This window comes from Rattus norvegicus, chromosome 8 (assembly GCF_021556685.1).
Source record: "Rattus norvegicus strain SHRSP/BbbUtx chromosome 8, alternate assembly SHRSP_T2T, whole genome shotgun sequence".
Taxonomy (NCBI): Eukaryota; Metazoa; Chordata; class Mammalia; order Rodentia; family Muridae; genus Rattus; species Rattus norvegicus.
In genome coordinates, this window is record NC_141541.1 from 114,392,037 (window position 1) to 114,408,752 (window position 16,716).

A 16,716-nucleotide genomic window follows, 5' to 3' on the forward strand; every position below is an offset into this window, starting at 1 on the left:
CTGGACAAGGCAGGCCGCTGGGGGAAGATCTCAGTAATTTTCAGAATGCTTTGATAAAGGCAGAGAATAAAGCTAACGATTTGAGCTACAGATGCCCCTCTCCATGCCTTTTGCGGTTCAGGTAGTTTGTTGTTTTAGTTTAGTTTGGTTTGGTTGTTTGGAGACAGTGTCTTCCATAGCCCAGGTTGGTCTTGAACTTGCTACGTAGCCAACAGTGACTATAAATTTCTGACCCCCCTGCCTCTACCTCCCAAGTGTTAGGATTACATACATGCGCGACTTTCCTCGGTTTATGCGGGGCTAGGATCAAATCCAGGACTTTACACATGCTAGGCAACTGCCCCAGTAACTGAGCTATGTCCTCGGACCCCAGTGTTGCATTTCGGAGCCAAGAAAAGTGAGACCCGGACCGTTCAACTGTTAGGAGAGCGCCTATAAGCACCTCGGCACCTATGAAAGTGAAAAAGCCATTGCATCTCTACCTCAAGTCATTAGCTCTATACTCTGCCTTTATCAAAGCATTCTGAAAGTCACTGAGAACTTCCCCCAGCGGCCTGCCCTGTCCAGACATCCCAGGCCAGAGGATGCAGCAAGAACAAGAAAGAACTCCGTATCTTCATTTTCTCTTTGTTCCTCCACCTGAGATGGCTGCCCATCCTTCCTGGCAGTTAGCAAGCCGTCACAAGCTTATGCGTTGATTCTTAGACACGCGCACTGCGTGTCAACCAAATTTCTCACCTAGCCGTTCTGCTGCACAACTCTATCTCAAGAGAAAATGAAGTGGTCTGGTGCAGCTGAATCCATTAGTTATGAAGGAGAGCCAGGTGACATATCCACTTCTCCAGGTCAGAAATGGTCAAGTGTCGGCAATGTCACGTGGCTAAACACACGGTGGAAGAAAATCAACCTTCAGTTTGATGAACTGTCCCAGAAATTCTGTGAGCAGGTATCGCATAGGTTTTAGTTAGAAAACTTTAGAGACTAGACATCGGGACAACTCCTACTTTCTACGCACATTGAAACACCACACTGACATAAGGGGCAACGTACCCATGCACACAATGCGGATGAGCAAGACTGGACATGTTGGCTGGAAGAAGTCAGATACGAAAGACTAGCTAAGGGGTGATTCCATTTATATCAAGACTCAGAATATGCAAGAGTTAACTGCTTGTGATCAAAGTCAGTGGGGTAGTTACCATGGGCTGTATGGCTTGGTAAGGAACAAGGAAAGAATTTACAAACACCAAAGGTGCTCTGAATCTTAAATCACATCCTGGTCATAGAGGAGTCAAATGGGTAAGAATCCATCTGGGCTTGCTCTGTCAGCAAAGTGTTTGCCGTGTAAGCACAAAGACCTGAGTTCTGATCCTCAGTAACTAGGTAAAAATCCAGATAATGGCACAAGCCTAAAATCCCAGCACTGCAGATATGGAGTCAGGAGAATAGTGGGGTTGGTTAGCCAGCCAGCCTAGCCTACTGAGCAAACTCCGGGACAGTGAGAGACCCTGTCTCACTGTCTCAAATCACAAGGTAATTAGCTTCTGAGGAATGACAGCCAAGGTCGAGCTCTGGCTTTTACATGTATGCCTATGTAGATACACGTGTGTGTGTGTCTGTCTGTGTGTGTGTGTGTGTGTGTGTGTGTGTGTGTGACACAATCCATTCATGTGTGTGCTTTAAAAGCAAAGCATTTTTCCATGTTGTTAAAAGGGCACATAAGGTTTTGTACAGGTAAGAGGAAGGAGGAGGAGGAGGAAGGATGCCAAAGTGGATAATCTCTGGTGTTAGTTTAGCATACTGTAATGCACAAGCTTAATGGCAGATTGTAGTCTGCTGCTAACTACAAAAATATCCTTACCTTCTCTAAGCCTTGATTTTCTTGCAGTGGAGAGCACCAAGGCCTAACTAATAGAGCTTTGAGGGCATTACATGCAACAACATCTGTGAGGCCCTTAACACAGTTCATGTGCTTCCTAAGAGCCTGTTAGGTCTCTAGTAGCTCTGTCAAGAGTGTCCATACTGAGACTCCCTCATCTCTCCCATATTCAGAAATTTCTGGAGAATTCTTCCCCTGAACCACTCTTACTATTCATGTGATCCCTGGTAGAGGAGTAAAAACCAGACTAACTCCAGGACCTCTTCCCATCAGCCCTTGCACCCCTTCCCATGAGGCCTTGCACCTCTTCCCATCAGCCCTCCCCACATCTCACATACCAGCAGGGCATCTGGGAGGTTGTGGTCCTCTGTGAAGGTCACTACTGCTGTGACAATGTTCGCTGCATGGAGCTCCAGCATGGCTGTGTTGACAGAGGTTGCGTCATAATTTCCACCCACCTGGAAGAACACGGCTACTTTCCTCACCAAAAACCCTGAGCGTACACGTTTGAATACATGTCTAGCCACAAACTTCATGGTGGCCCCAAGGTTTCGGAACCCAGATGACCTTTCCAGGGGGATTTTCCTGACAGCCTGTAGAAGGGTAGCTTTTCCCCGATGGTCTGACAAGCGCACTAGATAATCTGTCCTCATGTTGTAGGAAACAATGGCCACTCGAGCACCAGTGGGACAGTTGCTCTCACTCATTTCCAGCTTCATCAACAGAGATAATAAAATGTTTCTCATCCTCTCAAAGTCTGACTGGGAGACGTCGTTGGACATGTCCAAGGCAAAGACCACTTCCGTCGGGAATGCTGGGCATCTGGAAATACCTTGACACGGGGATATACAGACTTGAGATGTCTGGGGCAGCGGCTAGGCGGGTGAGGGCTTATGAAAACAGTGTGCGATATTTACCTATCGAACAAGCTGGAAGGGAAAAGACACTGTTAGTGTCTGTATATGGGCAATTTATATTTCAATATAAAATACACTTTTTTGGTTTGACAGCTTTCTCTGTGTCATTGAAGCTGACCTTGAGTGTAAAACCCTCTTGCCTCAGTCTCCCAAATATTTGGAGTTTCAAACCATATCCACTTTGAAAAATCCTCTCTTGAGAAATCCAAATGACCTTCTAGATACTCCTCTCTGGTATGGGAAAAACCCCAACTATTTGCCCATTTTCCCCCCATTATAATAGGACTGCAATTTCTGACTGGGTATGTGGCCGTCTGAAACAAAGGTCACGCTTCCACTGGGCTAGCTGGCTTACTGCATTCTGGATAACACAGACTAAGAAAAATGGTAAGACTTTGCAAAAGCATCTTTATATCCTAATGAAACCCATTATTTAGTAGCCTAAAAGGGAGAGGCAAGAGCACCCTTTGCCCTTTGCCCTTTGCCCTTTGCCCTTTGTCCCTTGCCCTCTGTCCCTCTCTCCCTTCCTTTCCAGGCTGGATGAAATGTAGATTCAATGACTGAAGCTTGATTAACTTCTCGCAGCATGAGATAATTTGGGAAATACAGCAACTAACACATGCACACACACACACACACACACACACACACACACACACACACACACAATGACACATAAGAAACTACAAGGAGACTTCATCCTGGAACCCTGGAATGCATACTCCAGGACTCTGCCACATCCCAGAATTTGACCCCAGCTTTGACCTGAGAGACACATTTCCCCATTGTCATTGAGGACTTTGGTTGCATTCAACTAAAATTAAATCCAACTAAAGCACCAAGCTATTCTGAAGCTGCATCTTACGTGTGTCTCATACATATTCATAAAATATAAATAATATATAATTATATGTATATCTTATGTGAAGTATGTGTGCGTATACATATATATGTGCATAACACATGCTCATTAAAAGTTAAGATTATCCTTAGTTCACCATCTATGTATCCAAACATAAAAATACTTTTATTTTGTAATACTTGGAGCTTAAAGTATATTTGACTCTGGATCTTGTTACCCTGGGTAGGACTGTTTTTATCGGTAAACGCCAAGTGCTGTCATATATTCTACTATGTAGCTGCCCTACGGTCTCTTCAGCCAGTGTCCCTCAGTGTGAGCACACACGTACAAGTATCTGTGCCTGTCTGTCCAACCACAGTCTGCCCGTCACAGTCTGCCCGTCACGTGACCATTCCAGTTGCTCTTTGGGCATTATTTTATAGTCCCACAAGTCACAGTCATACTCTCCTCAAATCAGTGGTAAGGATTATTTTGACTTTTCAAAAGTATTTCCAATTTGAAGCCTCGACCTGGTGGGGCAAGCCTGCATTCCTAGCTCTCGCGAGGTTGATGCAGGAGGATGGCAAGTCTGAAGCCACTGCAGTATACATAAAGAGTTTCAGACCAGATAGCTTAATTAGCAAGACCCTATCTCTAAAGACCAGAACTATATAAATAAATATGCACATATATGTATATTGTATGTATGTATGTATATGTAACAGGCTTTATATATTTCCAGTTTGAGGACCATAAAGAGCATATCATACTTTTAATTCATCTTCCATTTCTACTGAGGGTGAATATTCTCACAGGTGCATTGTTAATTTGTAATTTTTTTCTTCTCTGACTCTTTATGTCTCTTGCCTATTTTCAATTCAAAGGGTTTTTTTTAAACATTTAGATTTAGCTCTCTAAAAATTACTCCATGCTTATATATAAAAATGATTAGGCAGCAGCAACTTTAACCTTCACATGGCATAGCAAGGGCACTGAGCCCTTCCCCTGACTCTGCTGCTTCTATCTCCAATATTTTTTTTCTCGCTTTTCTATTTGCTTCTGACCCTGTGGTGCTCCTCGATGTAAGGGGTTTGACTTTCTACATGGTCAATTCCTCCTTGCTACTCAAGCTGATAGCATTACTCTATGTGACCCCTGTCAAAATGGATCCTGGACTCTCCTTCAACAGCAGCTGGATGGGGGTGGACAGAAGCCAGAAGGTTGAGCAAGAAGGCGAGTGGTTGTGGAGAAAGCCCAAACTTCTACACAAGAGCTTTCAACTCAGTGTTCTTTTGCTATCGCCAGCGAGGAGAGGTGTGTGCTCTCTGTGGGGGCGAGCGCCCACAATGTTTTTTAAAGAGAGCACGAAGTGTCAACCAGTTATGTGACAAAGCCAGACCTAAGACCTCATGGTTCAGAGTTCCATTTCTGCAATGGAAATGACAACCAAATAGGACAGGCTTCTTTTCAAAAGGTCATTGTGAATATTGTTGATTGAAATAAAAAGATCAGGGCTTCCCATGCTCTGTTTCACGCGGGTGCACGGGTATGTGTGTATGGTTACATTTGGGGGGTCCAACCTTGTTCACTATTGAGATGGTGTGCCTTTCAAACTATTTCATTTCATTTCACTTCAGAGCCCACCAAGGAAGAGATCTTAAAGGGAGATCGGGCACATTCTATAAGATCTTTTTACGATGGACAAATCACTTCCCAAGGCTCAGTCAAATCCTCAGGTGACTTAGGTCCTTAGTCCTTGATCCACACACACCCCACCGCCAGCTCCCAAACAACTTACGGCAGTTTCCTCGCACGAAATCAACAATTTCACAGGGCTGTAGAGAGATGGGGAGAGGCAGGGAGAGGAAATAAGCATTTAATGCAGAGCAGATGTCATTGTCCTGACTTGTAATGACGTGTACTAGCTGAAGCATTTAAATATGTAACAGAAAACCACAAACCTGTCAGAGCTGATCATACCACCTAACAATATTATTTCCAGATCCAGCCACTACTTTAAAACACTTAAAGGATGGGATACTGAGATAGGTAGGTAGGGCACACCATTTTACTTTGTAGTCTGCCTCGTAAATCAAGGGGATCAACTCTGATGCTGAAGGTTGAAATCTAGGAATCTCAGGAGAGAATACTGGGGACTGCTGTCAATTTATGCATTTTTATAGAAGTGTTTGCTAGACTTCTTTAGAATGACGACCAAGACAAATACCTCCATAGCCCGATCCCTGGAATTCTACCTCTTTAGTTTGTTTGTTTGTTTGTTTGTTTGTTTGTTTTTATCCCTTATAGGGATAATTTCTTGTGCGCTGTGTGGAAGCATCTTTTGCCAATAAACATCTAATGGCCAATAAACCGAGTCAGGATTCAAAGGTGGGACATCTGGCAAGAGCAGGGAATTCTGGGAAATAGTCAGGTAGGAGGATTCCCTACCAGAACTTAGAGGAAGCTGGACGCATGAAACCAAGGAGACATAGAATAGTATAAATGGTCTAATATAATTTACGAGCTAGTCAGGGAACAAGCCTTAGGCCTAGATATTTTATTAATAAGTAATGAACCCCAGAGTCACTTTTGGGGAACTAGGGAGCAGGTGGGAAAGTTAGAAACCCGTCCCTCCTTTGTTCTCCCCTCGACTTCAGACCCTGCCACTTCCTGTTCTTTGGTTGTTTCCACTTCCTGCAACCCCACCTAACAGTCTGTGCACTTGGGAGAAAAGTACTCCTTGTCATTGCCGATATTATTTCTGGAGTATCCCATAAGACATGAAAACCTGTGCTACTCGGTGAATTGGCATTATTAAAAATACATAGCTTGGGGTTGGGGATTTAGCTCAGTGGTAGAGCGCTTGCCTAGCAAGCGCAAGGCCCTGGGTTCGGTCCCCAGCTCCGAAAGAAAAGAAAAAAAAAAAAAGCAACTGTAAGTCAGCCCCAATTTAAAAAAAAATACATAGCTTTATAACCAGTGTTTTTAGCTTTACAAAAGAGCATTCTTCAGAAAGGAGGTAGGTCCCCAATATTTTCTTTTGTGTCACTTAATGGTTAAAATATTATTCTAATTTTATAGTGGCACTTCTGGGGAAACCTCCATAAACTTAAAGTGTTAACAAAATTTATAAAAGGAAAAATTAAGAAGCTTTAAGATTAACAAATCTAGCTCTGTAGATATAGAAAGATTTATGTTCTAAAATGAGTGAATTTTCAAATTAGGAGTCTTTACCTACCGTCCTATCTGCCAAGCCTTTTGGGCCCTTGATGCCCTGGATAGAATAGAAACATAGTTAGAACTGCAGAATTCTGGTTCCCAACACTTTTTTCTCTATAAGCAACTGGAGATGCTAAGTGCTCACCATGGCACATACGCTGCCCTCCTCTCCTGGTCCCTGAGTTCTGCTCAGCCCAGTAAGGAGGACAAAGTAACTGACTGGAACAGCCCAAACCTCAGAGTCCAGGGAGTCCAGGAGGATGGGACATAGACTCTTGGAAGACCAGGTAATTTTGAAACCATTCAAGAGCCCAGGTCCTAGCAGAAGCTATTCTAAAGTACGTCCCAGTATCTCCCCTGTTCCTGCTCTTCCAGGCCTCTCATCCCCACCCCATCTCTGCCCTCATAGTGAAGGAACCTCCCAGAAGTCTTCCGATTACCACTGTCTGGCTCCAGCCCCTCTGGGAGCCTCGACAGTTACTGTCTTTGTTTAAACTCTACAGGGTGGTGACTTGTAGCCTTGGGCAGGTCACTGTCCTGAAACCCACTGAGTCTGTGCTCCCTCACCAGATGACCATGAACTACCTCTGTGATGTCTGATTGGTTTTTTTTTTTTTTTTTTTACTTAGTTGATTCTCTCCAGTAAAAACCCTGAACTCCAGTGAGGGATATTCTGATGTCCCCTTCTGGCTGATGAATACGTTATGCCTCACAGAATGACAGACACACACTGGTTAGTTTTTATCAACTTAATGCAAACCCTTTGCATATCTCAGAAGGATGAATCTCAATTGAGGAATCACCTCAGCTTGGCCTATGAACGTGTCAGTGAGGCATTTTCTTCATTGCCAACAGACAAAGGAGGTCCCAGCCAAGTGTGGGTAGTATCACCCTTAAACAGATGGGTCTAGAATGTTACCATCCCAGGTGAGGGGAGCAAGCCAGTAAGCAGCATCCCTCTATGGTCTCTGCCTCAGTCCTGGCCATCAAGTTCCTTCTTGTCTTGAGTCCCTCCTCTGACTCCCCTCAATGACAGATTGTAACCTATAATCCAAATAAACCAATCCCTCCCCAACTTGCAGTGGGGGGATGTGGTTTCTCACAGGGAAGCAAACTATCCCACCCTGTCTCTAAAGCAGAGCATAGGGCAAAGCTTCCGAGACTTTCTATGTCTCATTGTATTCGAAAAAGCCCTCTGTCTTGTAGCAGCATCAGCTCAGTTAAGATAGCATGGATGGAATATTCAATGAGGATTTCCATCCGGCTTTACGTGTTGGTCATCGTGTTTGCATTGATAAGCTCATTCTCTGGTAAGTTTTATGTATTAATCTATGCGTTCAGGAAGACCCATAAACCTCTAGTCACTCCAAGATCACCTCTGGATTCAGAGAAAAACGACACCTAGAATACTGTGTAGGTTTGACATTAGTTTGCTAAGCTGTTTGCCAGGTCCCTTGAACCTGCTGAATGTCCCAGATGTTTGTTTCTTCTTCAGTGAGGCTTCTTATCAAGTTCTTACTCATCTTGGCACAAGGTTGGAAACAAGAAAGGAAAAGGTTCCCATTACCATTTTTCCTGGTGGGCCTTGGTCACCTGGAGTTCCAGCAAACCCAGGAAATCCAGAACTGCCCTACAATGAAGAAACCAAAGGAATAAGCTTCCCTGTTGGCTATGAGAACTGGTCTTCCCAAAACATCAAACTGTTTCATGCCTAAGGCCAATGAGTCTGCCCCTGTGAACTATGTATCCATGGAGAGGGGGTGAGGCTTTATGGGAACCAGATAACTCCCTTCTAGCCCACCTATCTATCTAACCCCAGCTTGTCCATGGGTTACACACACACACACACACACACACACACACACACACACTTCCACACAAAGCCATAAAAGACCACTTAACCCTCAAGGTTAAGTCTCAAGGGCATGTGATTAACAGAAAGCACAAGGTCTACACAGAGGGGCTGTGTAAAATTCCCATAGCACCTTTGGGCCTCAGTGTCTCAAGGATGGTTTTGGGTGGCCAGGGACTCACTGCTCGTGTTCTAGGTATTTGAAGTAAAACAGCACCAATCATCTGGGTTGGATCGATGCCTGTCTTTTTTATTTGAAAGTACAAGGAGACGTTAACTGATCAGAGTGACCGCAAGCAGCATGGAGCTGAGCAAGCACGAACCTGACTGTCTGCAGGACCTGCCAGCAGATAAAAAATTACAATTACAGAGTCAAGGAACACTCATGCTTTCTAACCCTCCTTCTCCTTCGCTCTGAACACCAGTTCATGTCCTGTCCCCAGAAGACTTTCCTTTAAACATTTTTAAATTATGTTTATTCGTGCGTACGTGCATGCGTGCGTGTGTTTGTCCATGTGTTCTAGAGAGAATGTCATGGTGCACATGTGGCGATCAGATGACAACTTATAGGAGTTGTTTCTCTCCTTTTCCCATCTGGGTCTGGGCTCGGTGGCAAGTGCCTTTATCTACGGGGCTAGTTAGTTCTTGTCAACTTAACACATGCTCTAGTCAGTGGGAAGAGGGAACCTTAGCCGAGAAGATGTCCCTATTAGGTTATCCCAGAAGCAAGTCTGTGGGGCATATTCCTGATTAATGATGGATGTGCTCATACCATCCCCGGGCAGGTGGTCCAGGGTTCTATAAGATAGCAAGCTGAGCAAGCTAGGAAGGGCAGGCCAGTAACAGCGTTCTTCCTTGGCTTCTGCTTCTGTTCCTGCCCTGACGTCCCTTAATGACGGCTGGAAGTATAAGCAGAACAAACCCTTTCCTCCCCTTTGCTTTTGGTCATGGTGTTTATCACAGTCACAGAGACTGGAGCACCGCCTGAACCATCTACCAGCCCAAAGCTCACTTTCTAATGATGTCCATCAGCTAAACACTAACCAGATCCTAGTCTTCAGAGTTACTCTTTTCAAAATGAGTTGACATTGACTGTGGCTCTTTGAGATCCAATCTTTATGGCAGGGCACAGTGGCACACTTAGAAAGTGCTGGAAGAAAGATCAGGGATCCAAGGCAGACCTTCCTTAACATAACAAGTTCAAGGCCAGCATGGGCTATCTGAGACTGTCTCAAAAACAAAAAAGAATTTAAAAAAAAAAATCATAATCTACAGAACCCGAAGGAACGAGTTCTTAACACGAGACTCAATCAAGCACACTAGATTCAAAGTCCACCAAGACAGGAGTTATGTTCTTGAGAATCTAGTTCCAAAGAATCTTGGGGAAGACTCAGACAAACCACACTTGCTTCTAAGGACTGTCTGTGACAATGTCCTTCCAAATTTTCCCTAGAGTCACCGAGACAGAGATGCCTTCAAATCGTCTTGAGTGGCTGGTAGTGCAAAGCTGAAACTCTAACCTGTGAGCTCCGTTGTTACCATTTGCTAAGCTGCATTTCAACCCTGAATGTAAATGAGAAGGGGTGGGTTGGGAGGATGCTGCGTGTGTGTGTGTGTGTGTGTGTGTGTGTGTGTGTGTGTGTGTGTGTACTGACTGGTCAAGGATAGTCTAGCCCTGTCAGCCTCTGTGATGACTGCAGATGACCCTTCGGTTCTTACCCTCTTCCCTCGGATTCCCTTGGCCCCCTTCTCTCCTCCACGGCCTGGATTACCATCTTCTCCCTTAAAGGCAAAAGCAGGGTTGTGAATGTGAAGAAAGAATTGCACACAGGTGACACACTTGCCTACCAGTTGCCAGGCCCACGGAGATCTCTTCTTACTTGCAAGCCAGGATAGCCAGGGAATCCAGGTTCACCCTAGGGTCAGAGACAATAAGATAATGTTCAGTGCCAGGTGATTAAGTCTTACCTCGACATTCCTCCGGGAAAGAAGAAACTGTTGTCAAGAGGCTGCATTTTAATTCCAGAGATCAACAATTTATAGTTTTTACAATCTTCAGCATCTCTGATGCAGAGTCTAATGAAACTTCCTTCTTGGGCATTTTTATTTCTCAGGGTAGAGCCCCCGAGATCTGCGCCAACAGAAAGCAAGGTAGGGGCATCAACCTGAGTGTTAGGAAGCAGCATCGACTTGTCAGAGCCATAGACATGCTTCAAAATGATCATGCATCCCACAGGCATTTATTTAGCTCTTGCTGTTTGCCAAGTGGTCCTGTAATCACTGGAGACTCAGCAGTACACAAAACCAAGACCCCCACCCCAGAATTTGCATTCCTGAAGAAGCAAGTGACCATAGAAGTAGACAGCATCTCAGAGATGGACCAAGAATCCAGAGAGAGGACCAGGAAATGAAAAAATGAGCTGGTGAGATGGTCCTGTGAGGGAAAGACGCTCACCACCAAGCTTGCCGACCCAAGTTCAATCCCTGAACCAAAGGTGGTAAAGAGAGAAAAGTAACCTAGCAAGCAGTCCTCCCTCCTATGCACACACATGGCACAGTGCTTGTGTGCACACACGAATAAATAAAGGTTATAGTGAGAGACCAAATCTTTTAGGTTCAAACTCCATTTTAGAAAACTTGAACTCAGATGAACTAACAGGCCAGTACCTAGCATTAGTTTCCAAATTACCCCACACCAAACCTGAGCCTAGCCAGTTTCTAGGCTAATCCCAACAGACCAGCGTTTCTAGGTTAGTTTCTCCCAACAATCCAGGGTTTTCAAGTTAATTGCCAACCAGCTCTGCCCCCTGCCTAACAACCACCAATGCAGAGGGAAGCAGAAGTTATGTTTATGGTTTTACCCCCCAGCACCAGCCAATTATACTGGAGATCACAGTAGCCACCTCATTAGATGCTTGCCAATCTAAAAACACCCCACCTCTGACTTGCTGCTTTCTATAAAACTTCACCACATAGATATTCGGGGCTCCACTCCACCAAAACCATCCTACCTATTGGCAGTGGGCTAAGGGCCCGAGATAAAGGCCCTGCTGTGATTTGCCTTGCATCCTGTCTATTGGGGGAGGCAGGGTGTTCACTAACACTTCCCTGGCACTACAACAGTGTGTGTTGAGAAGTGGCACAAGTCCCACCCCAGCTGAGGAATTATTAAGTTGCTGGCCACTAGAAGGAAAACAAGTTTTCTTTAGGAATACAGCTCTCTCTATATTGAACATGTTTCTATAACATTCAGTGCCAGGCGATTACGTTTTTCCTCAACATCCCTCTGGGAAAGAAGGTCACTAAGAGACCACATTTCAATACCAGGGGTCCTCAATTCCTAAATAGTTTTTACAATTACCACCACCACCACCTAGAAATTACAATTTCAGTAGAGGTCCCGTGCTCCAGTAGATGCTCCCACACACCTATGGGCCAGGATAAACAGACTTAGTAAGTTTTAAAGACTTGAAAGGAAAAGGAGACAGAGGTTGGAAGGAGATCTTCGAAGAGCTGGAGTGGGGAAATGGGAGGAGGGAATGAAACCAGAATATGAGATTCTTAAAGAAAAAGTTAAAATATTATGTATTTTTAAAAGAAATAAAGGATTACATCGCCCCTCAATATCTTCGGAAGGTTGGTTCCGGTTTCCTCCGGAGGTACTGAAATCTGAGCACAATCAACACCCTGATGTAATACGGTGCCACCCAGTACACACATGTGACATGTGCACACCCTCTGTTAGACTTCAGTCTCCAGGTGACACAATACCTACAACTACAGGTGCTATGGAACAGGCATCATCGTCTTGTGTTATTTAGGGGGATAACAAGAATTCATACATGTTCTATACACATGCAGATTTTCCCAGATGTCTTAACCTGCAGCTGGTTGGATCCATCACTGGGAGCTTGTAAGTGTAGAGCATGCATGTGAAGGGGTAAAGGCAGGAAAGTGAAGGATGAGACCAGCCCTTTACTTCTCAGGGAGAGAATTCTATCATGTTATGTGCGACATGTCATAAAAATCATCCCTGGCATACCTCTTCAAAAGTCACTATAGTCTAGTAGAACTCAAAGCGTGACCTGAGATTGGAATGCTCTTTGCAGGAACTCACCTTCTTGCCTTTTCTTCCAGGATGACCGTAGCCGTCTAGACCAAAGCGACCCTAAGAAAATAACACAAGATGAATTAACTCCAGATCCACCCAGACCAACTCATGGCTGATGACTGGATAAGCAAATGAAGTAAGAAAAGGAGTGGAGAGGGTGAAGACTTGGTGAAGCCTTCACAGGATAAACAGGACATCGGAGGGAATGGGGCTGCTGGGAAGAGTACTAAGAATGGGCACAGATGTGCTCACCATCTGGTGAATGTTGTTCATATTGTTTCTGGTTTTCAGAAAGCTGAAACAGGAGGGCTGAGAGTCTGAGCTAGCTTGGGTTCAGTGAGGTCAGTGAGACAGTGAGACCCTGTCTGAACACACACGTGCATACACAGACATGCATGTGCACACACGTGCATGCACCGGTACACTACAAGAGGTTCAAACACCTGTACATCCAAATCATAAATGCGTCACAAGGAGTGAATTCAGAACCTTGTAGTGGCTTGGGGAGTTGCGAGGGTGGTGACCAGAAACTGTTTCTAGATCAAATAGATGTCAGAAAGTGAGAATGACAAGTTGAAGGGCTAAAGACTGCCCCTGTGGCCTGGTTAGGAAACATTTAACATACAAAAGAAAGTGAAGTCAGGGAAGTGATGGGGAGGGGGAGCTGAATCCTGAGGGGAGGAAGGTGCCATTCACTAGCTGTCACTCTTGTCCTCTCCCTCCTGAAGACTCACAGAGCATCCATGCCTGCAGCTCCAGGGACAGACCAAGGCCTGGATCTGGAAACTTGTGAGAGTGCTGGGATTAAAGATGTGTACTACCATATCTGTCTCTACCTGAGTTCTAGAGACTCAAATTTAGGTCCTCGGGATTGTCCAGTCCTGAAATGCCACCTCTAAGAAGAATGTTCTTCCCAACTTTCAGGGGTGGGGGTGATAGGGAGGGTGAGAGAGAGAGAGAGAGAGAGAGAGAGAGAGAGAGAGAGAGAGAGAGAGAGGATAGATGGATAAATGATTGATAGATAAACAGACAGATACATACATAGATGATTGATTGATAGATACATAGATAGAGACAGATAGATAAATACATAGGTGATTGATAGACAGACAGATAGATAGGTGAGGGTGTTAAGGGGCATAAGCTCTATGCTATTTCAACCACAGAGAGCTGAATGAAATTGAACAAAATCTTAGTTTCACCATTTTACTATCTACCTTTTTGGAGGATGGGCACAGGGCACTGTATGCCTCGCAGTCTGTTTCACAGCCACCAAATTCTGCTCTCTCTCTCCTTGTACATTTTTATTTAAGCTTCCTGAGTCTGCTTCAGGTTTCTCTCCTTCCCAACAAATGCAATTTCTGTGCAGAATTAGGGGAGCACCTTTATAAGTCCTTCCTAACTGTTGGTGGAAGAGATCTCCAGAAGACAGCTCTGCTCTTATGAAAAGTGAAGTGCATAGAAAAATAGTCATATAAAATAATGAATGTCCCCCTGCATTCAGATCAGTGAATAAGGAAAAACGAAGACTGCTGCCTTCAAACGTTTCATCTGTAGGAAGAAATCATTCACAATTATTAGTCTCCAACATTATTCCTATACTCTGGATAATTAAACTCATACTCTGAAAAGCTAATGATTCTAGTTAAGTATTCTGATTTGGTATCTACAAAAATGGGTCTGTGTGCTGGGAGAGATGGCTCAGTCAGTAAAGTACCTGCCAAACAGCTGTGAGGACCTGGGTTTAAATCACTAGAACTCACTCATGTGAAGCCAGATGTGGTAGCACAATCTTCAGTCTCAGTGTTTCCAGAGGGAAGTGAAGCTCATGGCGCTCTGGGCTGCCTCACACAGATACAAAAAACAAGGAGATCCTGCCTCAAACAAGGCTGGGGGCTTGGAGGCTAAGAGCAGTGGCTGCTCCTGCAGAGAGGATCTGGATTCAATCCACAGTATTCACATGGAGGCTTACAGTCATCTAAACTCCAGGTCTGGGGGACCCCAACACTCTCTTCTGGTCCCCACAGGCACGAGGCAAACATGTGGTATATAGAAATACATACAGACAAAACACCTACACATATAAAATATATCTTACTATAAATGTCAAAAATTAGGACCACCACCCAAAGTTCACACACACACAAAGCACATGTACACACACACACATACAGAGAGAGAGAGAGAGAGAGAGAGAGAGGAGAGAGAGAGAGACTCACAAAGTTTTGTTTTGTTTTTAGTTTATCTGAGCATCTCATTGGTCCCAAAAGACTCGGATTCTTGAGAAACTTCCTCATCAAACAGAAGAGCCCCACAGACACTTCCCTCTCAATGAGGAAGCGAAAGAAATCCAACACATTTTTGGATTCTTTACTTATGTGGAACTTATGAAACTTTGGCTAAATCCTCAACAGCTCAAGCCATCTTGTCACACTACTAAGCCCAAGTATAAATCATATTATGTTTTACGTGCAACAAGAACACAACACCCTCCAAAAAAGAAAATGATAAGGTATTCATTCAATCAGGAATTCAAAACAGAGAAATGAGACTTACAGGCTGTCCTCTTGACCCTTGCTGACCCCGTGGACCTCTTTCTCCTGTGTGACCGAGTTCTCCCTTTTAATAGAGGGGAAAGATGAAATTAATTTTCTCCCAGGAGTTTCTGAATCTTTGTGCCATTCCCTTAGAGACTGTTTGGTTAGCCTTTTCGAAACCTGTTGCCCTCACCAGCCTTGTTAAGGCTTGTTCTAGAAATGGGGTAAAAATGCACAATGGAATTAGATACAGATGCAAAAAGAAATTAAATCACAATATTGCAGGGAAAATGGATGTAACCATAACTCATTATGTTACCAAATAATTAAGGGGGGGGAGCCACACGTACAAATACTAAATGTTGCTCTCAGACGCAGAAACTAGACTTAAAATTATGTGTATTTATATGTGTGTGCATTAAATAAATCTAATTATAGAAACACTAGCAGTCTTTGTACTGCTGAGTACACATTTACAGTGAACCCATGTTTGTTCTCTGTCAGTACACCTTTGCCTCCTGATATGTGAGCCACTTCTCCTGATATGTGAGCCACTTCTCCATAGAAGTTTTTATAATTTCCTTCTTTGTATGCATCTATCTAGCTATAAGCCAAAAGCTGGTCCATAACTTCATCAACAATATCAGGAACATGCTGGAAATGATCACATGGCAGGCAAATATTTGCCTAAGAAAGGCCAAAGGTCATAACCAAGAGTGACATACATAGAGTAACTGAGAGTAACATAACCAAGAGTAACACAGGTAGAGTAACCAAGAGTAACACACATAGAGTAACCAAAAGTAGCACAGGTAGAGTAACTAAGAGTAACACACATAGAGTAACCAAGAGTAACACAGGTAGAGTAACCAAGAGTAACACACATAGAATAACCAAGAGTAACACAGGTAGAGTAACCAAGAGTAACACACAAGTAACCAAGACTAAGACACCTAAGTATCCAAGAGTAACACGTGTAGAGTAACCAAGAATAACACAGAGTATCCAAGAGTAACATGCATAGAATAACCAGGAATAACACTCATAGAGTAACCAAGAGTAACACATGTAGAGTAACCAAGAGTAACATAACCAAGAGTGTTCCCTTTCACTCACCTTGAGTCCTCTGGGACCATCTGTTCCTCTTGAGCCATTTGGCCCTGGAGGCCCAGGATTCCCCTGCAATGATATCACAACCAAAATCATGACTCTCTTACTACAGATATGTAGTCATTTGACTAGTGATTTTTGTTTTGCTTTTTACATTATAATAGAAGAAAAAGCATAAGCATTCGGTAAAACCCATACTTCAAATTTTGAAATTTTGACCTTTTCATAGGCTAATCATACTTGTTACAGT

At 43.9% G+C, this 16,716-nt stretch overlaps 1 protein-coding gene across 3 annotated transcripts in view; it reads right to left on the minus strand.

The window, feature by feature from the left end:
- The window catches only part of Col6a4 (collagen, type VI, alpha 4), a 116,714-nt gene that overhangs the window by 24,820 nt on the left and 75,178 nt on the right, over positions 1 to 16,716 (minus strand). For 2 of the 3 annotated variants that reach the window (XM_087562328.1, NM_001412226.1), the window contains 10 exon segments: positions 16,473 to 16,535; positions 15,376 to 15,438; positions 12,826 to 12,876; positions 10,589 to 10,624; positions 10,428 to 10,490; positions 8,424 to 8,486; positions 6,876 to 6,911; positions 5,436 to 5,472; positions 2,797 to 2,808; positions 2,218 to 2,711 (listed from right to left, as the gene is read on the minus strand). In XM_087562328.1, coding sequence (XP_087418454.1) covers positions 2,218 to 2,711; positions 2,797 to 2,808; positions 5,436 to 5,472; positions 6,876 to 6,911; positions 8,424 to 8,486; positions 10,428 to 10,490; positions 10,589 to 10,624; positions 12,826 to 12,876; positions 15,376 to 15,438; positions 16,473 to 16,535 — 918 coding nt within the window. 3 annotated transcript variants of the gene reach the window in all.